The following is a 15,546-nucleotide window of genomic DNA, read 5'->3' as shown; positions in this document are numbered from 1 at the left end:
CTTGCAGTCGCAGCCGCGTCCGAGTACCCGCAGTGCCCGTAGGAAGGCTTCCACCGATTCCCCGGGCTGCTGTCTGCGAGATCTTAAAAGGTGCCTGGCATAGACCGTGTTAACCGGGCGTGCATACTGCCCTTTCAGTAGGTCGATAGCCGCCGCGTAGGTCGTCGCATCTTGGATTAAAGTATAGACTTGGTGGCTCACCTTCGAGGCCAGGATTTTCAGTTTATTTTCATCAAGAGTCACGGTCGAGGCTTCCAGATACGCCTCAAAGCAACGCAGCCATTGTGCGAATTTAGTCGACGAACCCGCTTCTTGGGGGTCTAGGTCCAGGCATGTTGGTCTGAGGGCTCGCAGCAGCGCCTGCTGCTCAGCGTTTTGCGCCATCGGTTGATCAGCATCCGCAGCCAACATTTAACTTTGGTAATAAAATTGATGCACTATCAATTGCTACAAAAGACTGGAGATTGAGTAAGTAATAAACAGGCTTTTATTACCAAAGAACAGAGCATGCCTCTTGGGGTTGCCTGGTATCCAAAAGGGCCGGAGGCTTCTGAGCAGCGACCTTTATACCCAGCCATGAGGGTGGAGCCAGGGGCGGAGTCAGCTGAGGCATGCACAGACAAGTACAACAATACTAACAACAGTGGTTTACCACAGAGCGTACCTACACGTGTGTTACATCGAAAGAAAGCTTACGATTCCAGAACCGTCATAAGCGTATTTACGTTTCGGTCAGACAAAAATTGCGCCCGCGGTATCCAAAAAACGTTCAACATTCCGCTCATTATCCGCTCATTAACATCGAGTGACGTCGAGGTCGACCAATCATACGGTCGAGCGACCCGACGGTCGACCAATCGCTGCGTGGTGGGGGGCGGGTTCCTGGCGCGTGCGGGCGGGCCCTCCTAGAGTCGAGTGACGGGATGATTGACCAATCCTACGCTTCGGTGACCTGACGGTCCACCAATCGGTGCGTGTGTGGGCGGGCCTTATCATTCTGAACCGAGGTGAGTCGCCGCCATCTTGATTCCAAACTTTTCATTTCTTTTTCCCGCTTTCTGCGTGTTTCTTTTCAAATCTACATTTCCAGCAAAAAAAAGTTGCTTTTAAAACACACATTGTTTTCAAAAAAAGTTAATTCATTTGTAAATCTTTTCTGTAACATCTAGAATTTTCCTACCTTTAACCGTTTTTCCAGGCCTGTAAGCCTGGGCCTCTGTTGCCCAGCCACGCCCGAGCTAGGCACCTCCTGTCGCGCTGAACAAGCGGCTCGCGGTCGCCGCCATCTTTGTGAAGGCTGGAGGGGGCGGGCCTGAGCCGAGCGTCGCCACCGCCGCCATGTTAGTAAAGGCGGGTGGGGCTGGAGTCAGCGCGCGCGACTTGAGTCCAGCCGGGCCTCACGTGGTAGGTTGCGCGGCGGTGTCTCTCTGCTCTTGAAGCCGGCTCGGGCGGAGGGCGAGCCTCGGGAGATCCGGGGGGGGGGGAGCGGAGATCGGGCCTCGGGAGATCGGCGCTCAGGAGATCGGGGGGCGTGGCGCTCGTGAGATCGGGCCTCGGGAGGGCGAGCCTCGGGGGGGGGGGGGCACGGGGCTCAGGAGATCGGGCCTCGGAAGATCGGCGCCTCGGGAGGGCGGGGCTCGGGACATCGGGGGGGCGGGGCTCGGGGACTCTTTTCTCCCCTCCCCTCCCTCCTCCCCCTTCCCCCCTCCCCCTCCTCCCCCCTCCCCTCCCCTCCCCCCCGCTCCCCCTCCCCTCCCCCTCCCCCCCTCCCCTCCCCCTCCTATCCTCCCCCCTTCCCTCCCCTCCCCTTCCCCCCCTCTTCCCCTCCCCTCTTCCCCCCCCCAGTCGCTCTCTCTCTTCCCCCCCAGTCGCTCTCTTTCCCCCCCCCCCAGTCGCTCTCTCTCTTCCCCCCCCAGTCACGCTCTCTCTCCCCCCCCCCCCCCCCCAGTCGCTCTCTCTCTTCCCCCCCAGTCACTCTCTCTCTTTCCCCCCCCCCCCCCAGTCGCTCTCTCTCTTCCCCCCAGTCGCGCGCTCTCTTCCAACAACAACATGCCCTCAAAAGACCCTCGGCACCGCCGGGCACTTAGCTAGTTGTATTATAAAAGGTGTGGCTGTGTTCCTCAATATCCTCACTGGCTTTAATTTTACTTTGTTGCTGGGATAACATGTTTTTGCACGTCCATCATAGTGGTTCTAATTTATTTCATTCCTGTGCAGGCAACAGTGCTGTTTGGCAGGATATCGAAATGTCATTTGTCCATGTTCCCTATCAGTGTTGCAGTGATAGTACTAAGATCTGTGTGAACTGTAATTTATTGATTTTTTTCTGAAATTTACTGTATTTTCTGTGAGATAACAGGTGTATCGGTAACCTTGCTTATTGAAATTAAATTAATGAACATGTGCAGTCTATGGCCATAAAAATATGGTAGCTGATTTTTATGTTTCTTTTACAATCTGTTCTTCAGTTTTTATCAGTCCCATAGAATGCATTGCACAGCTTCCTCTGCCTTGCATTTGTACAGCAACAAAAGTTGTGCATGTTCATACTTTGCTCCCTTGCAGGTTAACAATCTCTCCTAAAATTGTTGAAGTTAAAATTCAGAAAATGGACCATCTTAGAAACTTTTACACTGGACTGTGGTTGTTCTGCACCTGGCATGAAGCCCAGCCATTACTCTATCCTCTTCCTCCTTGTCATATTCCAAAATTCTATAGATTCTGGAACTGTTCCTGCAGATTGGAGGATAGCAAATGTAACCCCGCTATTTAAGAAGGAGGGAGAGAGAAAACGGGGAACTACAGATCTGTTAGCCTCACATCAGTAGTTGGAAAAATGCTGGAATCTATTATAAAGGATGCAATAACTAGGCACTTAGAAACTAATAGTAAGATTGGGCAGAGTCAACATGGATTTATGAAAGGGAAATCCTGTTTCACAAACCTATTGGAGTTCTTTGAGGATGTAACTAGTGGAGTAGAGAAAGGGGAACCAGTAGATGTGGTGTATTTAGATTTTCAGAAGGCCTTCGATGAGATCCCACACAAGGGCCCAGAAATTCGGGTCGGGGGCTTCCCGCGGGTGCAAGCCCCCGACCTGCACTTGCCTTGCGCACCGGCCGTTGAGCTGTGGGCCCGCGTGGGATTTCGATCCTGGGCCTCCTCCAACAGCCGGCGCGCAGTGCTTGCGTATCCCAGGGGCGCAGTTAGTTCGAAGCGTCCCCTGGGATCACGTGGGCCATGGAGAGCCAATGGTAGCAGGGAATGTTTCATTCATAAATTTGACAGGAAGAGCTGTCAAACCTATAAATACTATAAGCCCCAAAACATAACTAAAACTTCAAATACATTTTTTTTTTAAATCACATTTTAAAAATAACTATAAATTACATGAAATAACTATTTTAAACAATAATTTAAATTTTTGAAAAAATTACATTTTCTAACAGGGCTAAAAATAAACTTACCTTTAAAGTATTTAAAAATAAAAAACCTGTGGGGGGAAAAAGTTTTAATTTGAATTAATTCACCACTTACCTTGTTAAAAGCAGGCCTTGCGCCTGCTTTTTAAAAGTGTAACTGTTGGAGACTTAGCCTCCCGGAGAAACCTGCAAAAAAAAACGTAAGTTCGATGCGCACGCGCTGCCTCTCCGGCGCACCCGTTCCACCTGTCAACCCCTTCTTTCAAGGGAGCGGAAGTTCCGGTTTCCCGCGCATGCGCTGTGCATGCACACAACCGGCACTTTCGTTGGGCCTATGTGTGAGTACCCAGTGCGTACTCACGCGTGGGGACCCGAATTTTTGGGCCAAGAGGTTGGTGAACAAAATTAGGGCACGTGGAATTGGTGGTAATATACTAGCATGGATTGAGAATTGGTTAACAGACAGAAAACAAAGAGTAGGGATAAATGGGTCTTTTTCAGGATGGCAGGCTGTGACTAGTGGGGTACTGCAAGTATCGGTGCTTGGGCCCCAGCTGTTCACAATCTATATCAATGATTTGGATGAGGGGACTAAACGTAACATTTCCAAATTTGCTGATGATACAAAGCTAGGTGGCAGTGTCAGTTGCGAAGAGGGTGCGAAGAGGCTTCAAGGGGATCTCAACAGGCTCAGTGAGTGGGTGAGAACATGGCAGATGGAATATAATGTGGATAAATGTGAAGTTATCCACTTTGATAGAAAAAACAGAAAGGCAGAGTATTTCCTAAATGGTGAAAGATTGGGGAATGCAGATGCTCAAAGAGACCTGGGTGTCCTTGTACATGAGTCACTGAAAGTGAATGTGCAGGTGCAGCAAGCCATTAGGAAGGCCAATGGTATGCTGGCTTTCATTACAAGAGGATTTGAGTACAGGAGTAAAGAAGTCTTACCCTAATTATATAGAGCCTTGATGAGACCACACCTGGAGTACTGTGTACAATTTTGGTCTCCTTACCTAAGGAGGGATATACTTGCCATAGAGGGAGTTCAACGAAGGTTCACGAGATTGATTCCTGGGATGGCGGGACTGTCGTATGAGAAGGGATTGAGTAAACTAGGCCTGTATTCTCTTGAATTCAGAAGAATGAGAGGAGATCTCATTGAAGCATACAAAATTATTACAAGGCTTGATAGGGTGGATGCTGGGAGAATGTTTCCCTTGGCTGGGGAGTCTAGAACCAGGGGCCTCAGCCTCAGGATAAAGGGTAGGCCATTCAGGACTGATGAGAAGAAATTTCTTCACACAGAGGGTGGTGAATCTTTGGAATTCTCTACCCCAGAGGGCTGTGGAGGCTCAGTCATTGGGTATATTCAAAACAGAAGTCGATAGATTTCTGACTAGTAAAGGCATCAAGGGATATGGCGATAGTACCGGTGAATGGAGTTGAGGTAGAAGATCAGCCATGATCTCATTGAATGGCGGAACAGGCTCGACGGGCCGGATGGCCTACTCCTACTCCTATTTCTTATGTTCTTATGTCCTCTTCAATTCCCCATCCCCCTCAAACTACTTTTCTCTATAGTCCACCTATGTTGTGGCGCTCTCGTATTGTTCCATTCTTACTTGTTGCATCAAAGATACTACAGGAGACTTTGGTTTATCCAGAGGTTGTATGTCCGGAAACCTCGATCTACCGGCAGAAATCAGGAGCCGTTTTGTTAGGTTTTTTTTCTTCTCGTGGCTTTTTTTTTCAACAGTCAGGCTCTGGAAAGTCTCTCTGAAGCTGTTGCTAAGCTACAGAGACGCTTCCAAGATACGGGCAGACTGTTTAGAAGCTGTTGCTAAGCAACAGTGTTTGTTGTCAGATACGGAGATGAAAACCTCCGTTTGCTTCAACATTAACGCTGGTATGTCCGGCAGTTTTGATAGATCGGCAACAGCTCGGTCCCGTCGGTGCCGGATATCACAAAGTTTCCTATACATGATCTCAAACAGCTTGTAAATGATTTGAACTTTTTCAGTAATAAATGTTCTTAAGAGATGCAAACATATCAGCCTTCCTCTGAACTTTTTTCCATGGCCTTGATATTCTATTCTAAGATACATAATGCAGCACTCTTAATGTAGATGTGGTAGCCGTTTCTTTAAATTGAAAAGTGGTTTTAAGATTCATTTTGATATTGTTGCATTTCCTACATTACAACAGTGACTACACCTCAAAAGTACTTCATTGGCTGTAAACACTTTGGGATGGCATGAGATCATGAGAAGCACTATATAAATACAAGTCTTTCTTTTCTTTTTTGTTAAGCTTAACTGTCAACTGGAAGAGAAGCAGCAACAGTTGAAAAAACAAAAGCAAACAATATCAACTTTTCAGGAAGAGATCTATGCCAAGCAAAGCAGAATGGAATCATTGGAATTCCAACTCGAGGAAGCCAGACAGGCAAGCTTTTTAAAAAAAAAAAAAAAAAATGGTTTTTATAGTTCTTATTTTAACAGTTTCAATCCATTGGGAATTGCACAAATATTAACTTTATGAAAAGATTTAACATATATCAATGTTTTTAATGCACTTAAAATATAGTGGTGTGAATTATGTCGTGCTGAATTGCTGGTAAGCCTGAATTGGCAGCTTTTATTTGAAGTGAGACTTTACTCAAGGGCATATGTGGTTAAAGTTCTAGATAATGCTTTGTGTATTTTCAAATCGCCTCTTAATGTAGATCTGTGCTAGGATTTCTTTTACAGAGTCCTCTGAAAACAAACTCCACATATGCACTGAAGTGCAATAACCCAATCAGCAAATCCGGCACCAAAAAATTATAACACTGGAAAAGCTGTGCCCATTCAGACCTTGCATACTAAAAACTTTATATCAGGAAACTCTCTGCAGTGCTCCCCATGCTTTATAAAAATACAAAAACATCAGACAGGAAAAGACCAGCGGGTCCATTTTGCCTGTCCCATACAGTTGTGATGCCTTAGAAAAATGGAAACCTAGGAAAAGGAGTAGGCCATTCTGCCTCTTGAGCCTGTTCCGCCTTTCAATTAGATCATAACTGATCTGTACCTCTACTCCATTTACCTGCCTTAATCCAAATCCGCTGGTACCCTTGCCTATTGTCAGTTTTGATGATTTCAATTGACTCAGCATCCACATCTTTTGGGGGAGCAAGTTCCAGATATTCACTACCCTTTGGACATTTTCCAAAGTCTCTCTATCACCCACCATGTGAAGGGAAACAAAACTGGGCAGTGTGTTCTAAATGAGGCCTAACCAAGGTTTTATACAAAGACAAAATGGTATGTTTTGTTTTGCAATGGATAGTACTGTGAATGCAGCCCAGTACCTGAATTGCTTTAGCTGTAGCTTCACGACATTGGTCGTGAACTTTTACAGAGTTATGAACTATGTTACCAAGATCTTTTTCTTTCATCACAAGCTTCAGTTCTGTTCCTTCTAAGGTGTAAGTGCGCTTAGCGTTAGCCCTGCCTACATGCATAACACTACACGTGTCTAAGTTAAATGCCATTTGTCAAACGGGGGCCCATTCCCCCACCACATCGAGATCGGTTTGCTGTTGTTTAGTCTCCTCCATAACCCTAACACCCGCATAAACCTTTGTGTCAGCCACAAATTTGGGAATCATTCCCATCAATTAGCACTGTCAGACCTACTGGATGTTGTCTCATTTGAGTATCAAGCAACAATTGTGCCAACATACTTGAAGGGTTCAGATTACAGACCACTGATAATTACAAACCATTTCCAAACCATTATAATTGTATCAAACCTAATGGAAGCCATGGTAAAGGAGAATTTGTTGCACTGTCTTGATCTCATGGCTACTCCGCAGGGGGCCTTCATAGAAGGCCAGGGACGGCAAAGCGGGCAAGTGCTGCCAGGCGGCCTTTAATTTGCGCCGTCCCGGCCGCAGGTAGGCCCCCCTGACCCAGTCGGACATGGCGTCCGGTGGTAAGTCAGGGGGCGCTACCGAAGATCGCAGTCGGGGGGGGGTGGCGAGTGGGGTGCTGCTCATGGCGATGACGTCATCGTCGGTGGTGCAGCGCCGCGAGGCGCTAACGGTTACCGCCGCCACTAACCTCCCGCTGAATTTCACGGGAGGCATTAGCGGCGCTGTGCCCAGGCGCTAGTTGCTTTGCGCCTGTTAGCGACCTAACGGGAGGCGCAACTCAACCAAATTTTTCCCCCCTTTACTCTTATACTCCAATTCCTTTGTAATAAAGGCTAACAGACCATTTGCTTTCCTAATTGCTTGCTGTACCTGCATGTTAACTTTCTGTGATTCGTGTACAAGGACATCCAGGTCCCTCTGAATACCAACATTTCCCAATCTCTCCCCATTTAAAAATTATTCTGCTTTTCTATTTTTCCTACCAAAGTGGATAACTTCACACCTCTCCACATTATATTTCATTTTCCATGTTCTTGCCCACTCACTTAACCTGCCTATATCCCTTTGCAGCCTCTTTGCATCCTCCTTTTTGTCAGCTGTGGCTCAGTTGGTAGCACCCTCGTCTGAGTCAGAAGGTTGTGGGTTCAAGTCCCACTCCAGGGACTTGAGCACATAAAGCTAGGCTGACACTCCAGTGCAGTGCTAGATCTAAAATAGCCTGTTCCGTAGTTTGTTCCTCGACATACTAATCTACAAAACTATCTTGAATACATTCCATGAACTCATCCTCCACACTTACTGCTATATGAACATTAAAGTCCCCCCATGATTACTGTTTTACCCTTGTTACATGCACCTCTAATTTCCTGATTTATACTGTGCTCGACACTATACTACTGTTAGGGGGCCTACAAACTACTCCCACTAGTGTTTTCTGTCCCTTATTGTTTCTTAGCTCCACCCAAAGTGATTTTACATTTTGATTTTCCGAGCGAAGATCCTTTCTCTCCACTGTCTTTTATCCCATCCTCTATTATCAGGGCTACTCCCACACCTTCTTTTCCATTTTGCCTATCTCTTCTAAAAGTCAAGTATCCTGGAATATTTAGTTCCCAACCTTGGTCACTCTGCAACCATGTCTCCGTAATGGTTATTAGATCAAACCCATTTATTTCTATCTGTCTTGTTAATTCATCTATTTTGTTGCAAATGCTTCACTCATTCAGATATAGTGCCTTTAGCTTTAACTTTTTGTCTATTTTTCCCTGATATCACCTTCGGCTCGAATGCCCTTTCACCTTTGTTTAAACTCTCTGTCCCTTCCTGACCCACTCTGCTTATTTTACCCAAATCACTACTCCGCTCTACAGCCTTGACGTTTCTTTTACTGCTTTTGAATTTACCCTTTCTTGAATCCTCCCACCTCCCCTCCTCATTAGTTTGAAGCCCTATCTACAGCCCCAGTTATTCAATTCGCCAGGACACTGGCCCCAGCCTGGTTTAAGTAAACCCTGCCCCAATGGAACAGCTCCCTCTTTCCCCAGTATTGGTACCAGTGCCCCATTAAGCAAAACACCTGCCTCCCACACCACTCTTTGAGCCATGCATTTAACGTTCTAATCTGTTTGCCCCTATGCCAATTTGCGTGTGGATCAGGTAACAATCCAGAGATTATTACCTGTGAGATTCTGTGTTTTAATTTCGACCCTAGCTCCTCAAGCTCTCAGCAGAACCTCATTCCTAGCTCTACCTATGTTGTTGGTTTCTACATGGACCACAACAACTGGATCCTCCTCCTCCCATCCAAATTCCTTTCCGGACGCGAGGAGATGTCCCTAACCCTGGCACCAGGCAGACAACACGGCAAGGGCACAGAATGTACTCTGGGTGGGGGACTTCAATGTCCATCACCAAGAGTGGCTCGGTAGCACCACTACTAGCCGAGTCCTGAAGGATATAGCTGCAAGTCTGGGCCTGCGACAGGTGGTGAGAGAACTAACACGAGGGAAAAACCTACTTGACCTCGTCCTCACCAATCTACCTGTCGCAGATGTATCTGTCCATGACAGTATTGGTAGCAGTGACCACCGCACAATCATTGTGGAGACAAAGTCCCGTCTTCACACTGACAACGCCCTCCATCATGTTGTGTGGCACTACCACCGTGCTAAATGGGATAGATTCAGAACAGATCTAGCAGCTCAAAGCCGGGCATCCATGAGGCACTGTGGGTCATCAGCAGCAGCAGAATTGTATTCTACCACAATCTGCAACCTCATGGCCCAGCATATCCCTCATGCTACCATTACCATCAAGCCAGTGGACCAACCCTGGTTCAATAAGGAGTGCAGAACAGCATGTCAGGAGCAGCACCAGGTGTACCTAAAAATAAGGTGCCAACCTGGGGAAGCTACAACACAGGACTATATAGCATGCTGCTTCCGCTTTTTAGCATGCATGGACAGGGCTAAGAGATCCCACAATTAACGAATCAGATCAAAGCTCTGCAGTCCTGCCATATCCAGTCGTGAATGGTGCTGGACCATTAAACAACTAACGGGAGGAGGAGGCTCCATGAATATCCCCATCCTCAATGATAGTGGAGCCCAGCACGTGAGTGCAAAAGACAAGGCTGAAGCGTTTGCAATAAGAGCAGGTCAGGTATTCTGCGGCGAGTGCCTCACCTCCTCACTCCCCAAAGCCTTTCCACCTTCTAAGGCACAAGTAAGGAGTGTGATGGAATACTCTCCACTTACCTGGATGAGTGCAGCTCCAACAACACTCAAGAAGCTCGACACCATCCAGGACAAAGCAGGCCGCTTGATTGGCACCCCATCCACCACCTTAAACATTCACTCCCTCCACCATCGGCGTACCGTGGCTACACCGTGTACCATCTACAAGATGCACTGCAGCAACGCGCCAATGCTTCTTCGGCAGCACCTCCCAAACCCACGACCTCTTCCACCTAGAAGGACAAGGGCAGCAGGCGCATGGGAACACCACCACCTCCAAGTTCCCCTCCAAGTCACACACCATCCTGACTTGGAAGTATATCGCTATTCCTTTATCGTCGCTGGGTCAAAATCCTGGAACTCCCTACCTAACAGCACTGTGGGAGTACTTTCACCACACGAACTGCAGCAGTTCAAGAAGGCTCATCACCACCTTCTCGAGGGCAATTAGGGATGGGCAATAAATGCTGGCCTTGCCAGCGACGTCCACATCCCATGAACGTATATTTAAAAAAAAACACATAAGACATAGGAGCAGGAGTAGGTCATTTGGCCCATCGAGCCTGCTCTGCCATTCAATAAGATCATGGCTGATCTGATCTTGGCCTCAACTCCACTTCCCTGCCCGCTCCCCATAACCCTGGACTCCCTTATCGTTCAAAAATCTGTCCATCTCTTTTGGAACTCCCGGTCCTGGCTACAGCGAACAGTAACTAATCCCCTGACTATACAGTCCCCTACCACTACAACATTCCTTTTCACTCCCCCACTTGAATGGCCTCCTGTACCACAGTGCCGTGCTCAGTTTGCTCTCTCACCCTGCAGTCTTTGCCCTCATCCACACAGGCAGCAAGAACCTTGTACTCCCCCCCCCCCCCCCCCCCCCCCTGAAAATTCCCCCCAAAGTGTCCAGGTAACGCTCCCCCTCCCTGATGCCCCACAATGCCTGCACCTCGGACTCCATCTCAACAACTCTGAGCTGAAGTTCCTCGAGTTGCAGACACTTACTGCAGATGTGGTTGTTTGGGGGCGCGATGCTCTCCACAAGCTCCCACATGCTGCAGTTGAGGCACACCTCCTGCACTGCCATCCCTTTATAACCTTGTTTTGTTTATTTCATTAAAATTATGGGCTCCTTTTTAAACTGCAGCGTTTTCCGTTCTTTTACTCTGCTCTGCTCCTTGTTTATTTATTAGCTCCCTTATTTTATTATTTACTTAACTCTTATTTATTATCTATTTATGCCAGGTTTTAATTTAATATAAATTCAGAACACTTTAATCATAGTATCCTCTATTCAATTAATCTTAATTTTATTCCTCTTGTTCTGATTGATTAATTAATTAAACACTAAACTTAGTTTTAAAATAAATTAATTATAATTAAGTCAAGTATAATTGATCATTTAGCTCCGCCACTCCTGTGACGTCGCTTTCAGATTTAGAATTTTTTTTCAGGTTCTTCCCTGCATCATAGAGGGGCTTCTGCTCTCTGCTCCTCTCGCGCTTCATGACCTCCGCCCCTCTCGCGCTTCGTGGCCTCCGCCCCTCTCGCGCTTCGTGGCCTCCGCCCCCTCGCGCTTCGTGGCCTCCGCCCCCTCGCGCTTCGTGGCCCCCGCCCCTCTCGCGCTTCGTGGCCTCCGCCCCTCTCGCGCTTCGTGGCCTCCGCCCCTCTCGCGCTTCGTGGCCTCCGCCCCTCTCGCGCTTCGTGGCCTCCGCCCCTCTCGCGCTTCGTGGCCTCCGCCCCTCTCGCGCTTCGTGGCCTCCGCCCCTCTCGCGCTTCGTGGCCTCCGCCCCTCTCGCGCTTCGTGGCCTCCGCCCCTCTCGCGCTTCGTGGCCTCCGCCCCTCTCGCGCTTCGTGGCCTCCGCCCCTCTCGCGCTTCGTGGCCTCCGCCCCTCTCGCGCTTCGTGGCCTCCGCCCCTCTCGCGCTTCGTGGCCTCCGCCCCTCTCGCGCTTCGTGGCCTCTGCTCTCCGCTCCTCTCACGTTTTGAGAACATAGGAACAGGAGTAGCCCATTGAGCCCCTCGATGTTCCGCCATTCAGTGAGATCATGGCTATCTGCGACCTATATACCTGCCATTGACCCATATCCCTCAATACCTTTTGGTTATCAAAAATCTATCAATCTCAGATTTAAAGTTATCAATTGATCTAGCATCAATTGCCATTTGCGGAAGAGAGTTCCAAACTTCTACCACCCTTTGTGTGTAGAAGTGTTTCCTAACGTCACTCCTGAAAGGCCTGGCTCTAATTTTTAGACTATGCCCCCTAGTCCTAGATTCCTCAACCAGCGGAAATAGTTTCTCTCTATCTACCCTATCTGTATCCCTTAATATCTTGAAAACTTCGATCAGATCGCCCCTTAACCTTCTAAATTCAAGGGAATACAACCCTAATATGTGTCAAATCTCCTCATAAATTAACTCTTGGTGTCCGGGTATCATTCTGGTAAATCTAGGCTGCACTCCCTCCAAAGCCAATATATCCTTCCTAAGGTGTGGTGCCCAGAACTGCTCACAGTACTCCAGGTGTGGTCTAACCCACACCTACAGCATAACTTCTACCCCCTTGTATTCTAGTCCTCTAGATATAAAGGCCAGCATCCCATTAGGTTTTTTGATCATTTTCTGTACCCGTTCATGCCATTTTAATGATCGATGTACCTGGACCCCTCCCAAGACTCTTTGGACCTCCACTGTTTTTAGCCTTTCACCATTTAGAAAGTACCCTGTTCTATCCTTTTTAGGTCCAAAGTGGATGACCTCACATTTGCCTACATTGAAATCCATTTGCCACAGTTGTGCCCATTCACTTAATCTATCAATATCCCTTTGTAATTTTATGCTTTCATCTACACTGCCTACAATGCCGTCTATCTTTGTGTCATCGGCAAATTTGGATATGTGGCTTTCTATGCCATCTAAGTTAATAAATACTGTGAATAGTTGAGGCCCTAACATATATCAATGATCTAGACTTGAATATAGGGGGTATGATTAAGAAGTTTGCAGATGATACTAAAATCGGCTGCGTGGTTGATCCTGAAGAAGGAAGCTGTAGACTGCAGGAAGATATCAATAAATTGGTCAGGTGGGCAGAACAGTGGCAAATGGAATTCAATCCGGAGAAGTGTGAGGTAATGCATTTGGGGAGGGCTAACAAGGAAAGGGAATACACATTAAATGGTAGGACACTGAGTAGTGTAGAGGAACAAAGGGACCTTGGAGTGCATGTCCACAGATCCCTGAAGGTAGTAGGCCAGGTAGAAAAGGTGGTTAAGAAGGCATACGGAATGCTTGCCTTTATTAGCCATGGCATAGAATACAAGAGCAGGGGGGTTATGTTTCAACTGTATAAAACACTAGTTAGGCCTCAGCTAGAGTACTGCGTACAGTTCTGGTCACCACATTACAGGAAAGATGTGATTGCACTAGAGAGGGTACAGAGGAGATTTACAAGGATGTTGCCGGGAGTAGAGAATCTTAGCTATGAGGAAAGACTGGATAGGCGCTGGGTCTGTTTTCCTTGGAACAGAGGAGGCTGAGGGGAGACCTTATTGAGGTGTATAAAATTATGAGGGGGATAGAAAGGACATATTTCCCTTAGCAGAGGGGTCAAAAACCAGGGGGCACAGATTTAAAGTAATTGGGGGACGGTTTAGAGGGGATTTGAGGGGAAATTTCTTCACCCAGAGGGTTGTGGAGGTCTGGAACTCACTGCCTGAAGGGGTGGTAGAGGCAGGAACCCTAACCACATTTAAAAAGTACTTGGATGTGCACTTGGGATGCTCTAACCTGCAGGGCTACGGACCAAGAGCTGGGACGTGGGATTAGGCTGGATAGCTCTTTGTTGGCCGGCGCAGACACAATGGACGGAAATGGCCTCCTTCCGTGCTGTAACTTTCTATGATTCTAACACAGATCCCTGCAGGACACCACTAATCACATCCTGCCAATTAGAGTACCTGCCCATTTTCCCTACTCTCTGGGGTCGATTTTCCTAAAGCTGTCGGGAAGGAGGCGGGACTACAACTTTCGGGTTTTAGTCCCGCCTACATCGACGTTCGGCCAATCCACGCGATTTTCCCTTGATTGACCTTGTTAAGCCCACCCAGCGGGCTCAGCAGGCCAATTAAGGGCCACCCGGCAACAGGTGACATCACAGACTGAAATTTCATCTGTCAAGAGGTCTTGGCAGATGAAATATCAGTGTTTCACAGCTGTTTGAAGCTGTCAAACACTGACAGTCTGACTTCTAACCTGAGTCCTTCTACACAGACTCAGTTAGAAGACTCACTGGCAATGAAAGCTGAAGGCTGTCACTTTTGACAGCTCGCAGCCATTTTGCTTTCAGTGCCGGCTGAGTGATGGACTCCCGAAGCCTAGAGGAAGTGATGCGCCATCAATTACTCAAAAGACTGAGGTTAAGCGAGTAACAACCAGGCTTTTATTAACTAAAGAATGAAGGTCTTGTCTCGAGTGGTCGACCCGTCCAGAATACTAAGGGACTGGGAGGTAGTCACTTATATACCTGGAATAGTGGGAGGAGTCAGCCGAGGCATGTCCAGACCTGTACCTAGTGGAATACACATACACATACAGACAGGTATAACAGTGGTTTACCACATTCACCCCTTGTTTAAAAATGAGTCCGGCGGGGTGAAGTGTATTTAAAAGTTCGTGTATTGGAGTCTCTCCGGAGGTCTTGTCTGCCGCTGTGATCGACGTGGCGACGGCAGGGGTGGTGGAGCTTCCGGCGTTGCGTCCCGTGTCGCGTCCTGTGTAGGCTGGGGCCCTGGAGTGTAGTCCTCGTGGGTGACGGTCCAAGGCGAGCCGGCTGCTGGGGTTGGATATCGGGTCATGGGGGGGGGGTGGTAATGGGTAGTGGGTTACAGCGGTCCCCGAGGGTGCGAGGTCTCGTATGGAGACTGTGTCGTAGTGGGTTACAGCGGTCCCCGAGGGTGCGAGGTCTCGTATGGAGACTCTGTCCTCCCGCCCGTCTGGGTACGCAATGTAAGCGTACTGGGGGTTGGCGTGGAGGAGGTCGACCCTCTCGACCAGGGGGTCCGTTTTATTGGCCCTCACGCGTCTTCTCAGTAGTACCGGCCCTGGGGACGTCAGCCATGGCGGTAACGATGTCCCCGATGTGGACTTCCTTGGGAAGACAAACATTTTCTCGTGAGGGGTGGCATTGGTGGCAGTGCAGAGCAGTGACCGAATCGAGTGGAGCGCATCGGGGAGCACCTCCTGCCAGCGGGAGGTCGGAAGGCCCCTAGACTTTAAGGCTAGTAGGGCGGCCTTCCAAACTGTTGCATTCTCTCTTTCCACCTGTCCGTTCCCCCGGGGGTTGTAACTGGTGGTCCTGCTTGTGGCTATACCCCTAGCGAGCAGGTACTGGCGGAGTTCGTCGCTCATAAACGACGAGCCCCGGTCGCTATGGATATAGCTGGGGAAACCGAACAGGGTGA

At 48.3% G+C, this 15,546-nt stretch overlaps 1 protein-coding gene across 4 annotated transcripts in view; it reads left to right on the top strand.

Moving 5' to 3' along the window:
• Positions 1-15,546, top strand: part of ccdc18 (coiled-coil domain containing 18) — a 183,272-nt gene that overhangs the window by 79,085 nt on the left and 88,641 nt on the right. For all 4 annotated transcript variants that reach the window (XM_085983310.1, XM_085983311.1, XM_085983312.1 and 1 more), the window contains one exon: positions 5,736-5,870. In XM_085983310.1, the coding sequence (XP_085839436.1) occupies positions 5,736-5,870 (135 nt within the window). The remainder of the gene's footprint in view (positions 1-5,735; positions 5,871-15,546) is intronic.

The sequence above is a fragment of the Somniosus microcephalus genome, chromosome 3 (assembly GCF_052327205.1).
Source record: "Somniosus microcephalus isolate GS21.2 chromosome 3, FLI_Smic_1.0, whole genome shotgun sequence".
Taxonomy (NCBI): Eukaryota; Metazoa; Chordata; class Chondrichthyes; order Squaliformes; family Somniosidae; genus Somniosus; species Somniosus microcephalus.
Note: the sequence above shows the minus strand (reverse complement) of the source record. Positions and strands in the feature narration are given on the sequence as shown.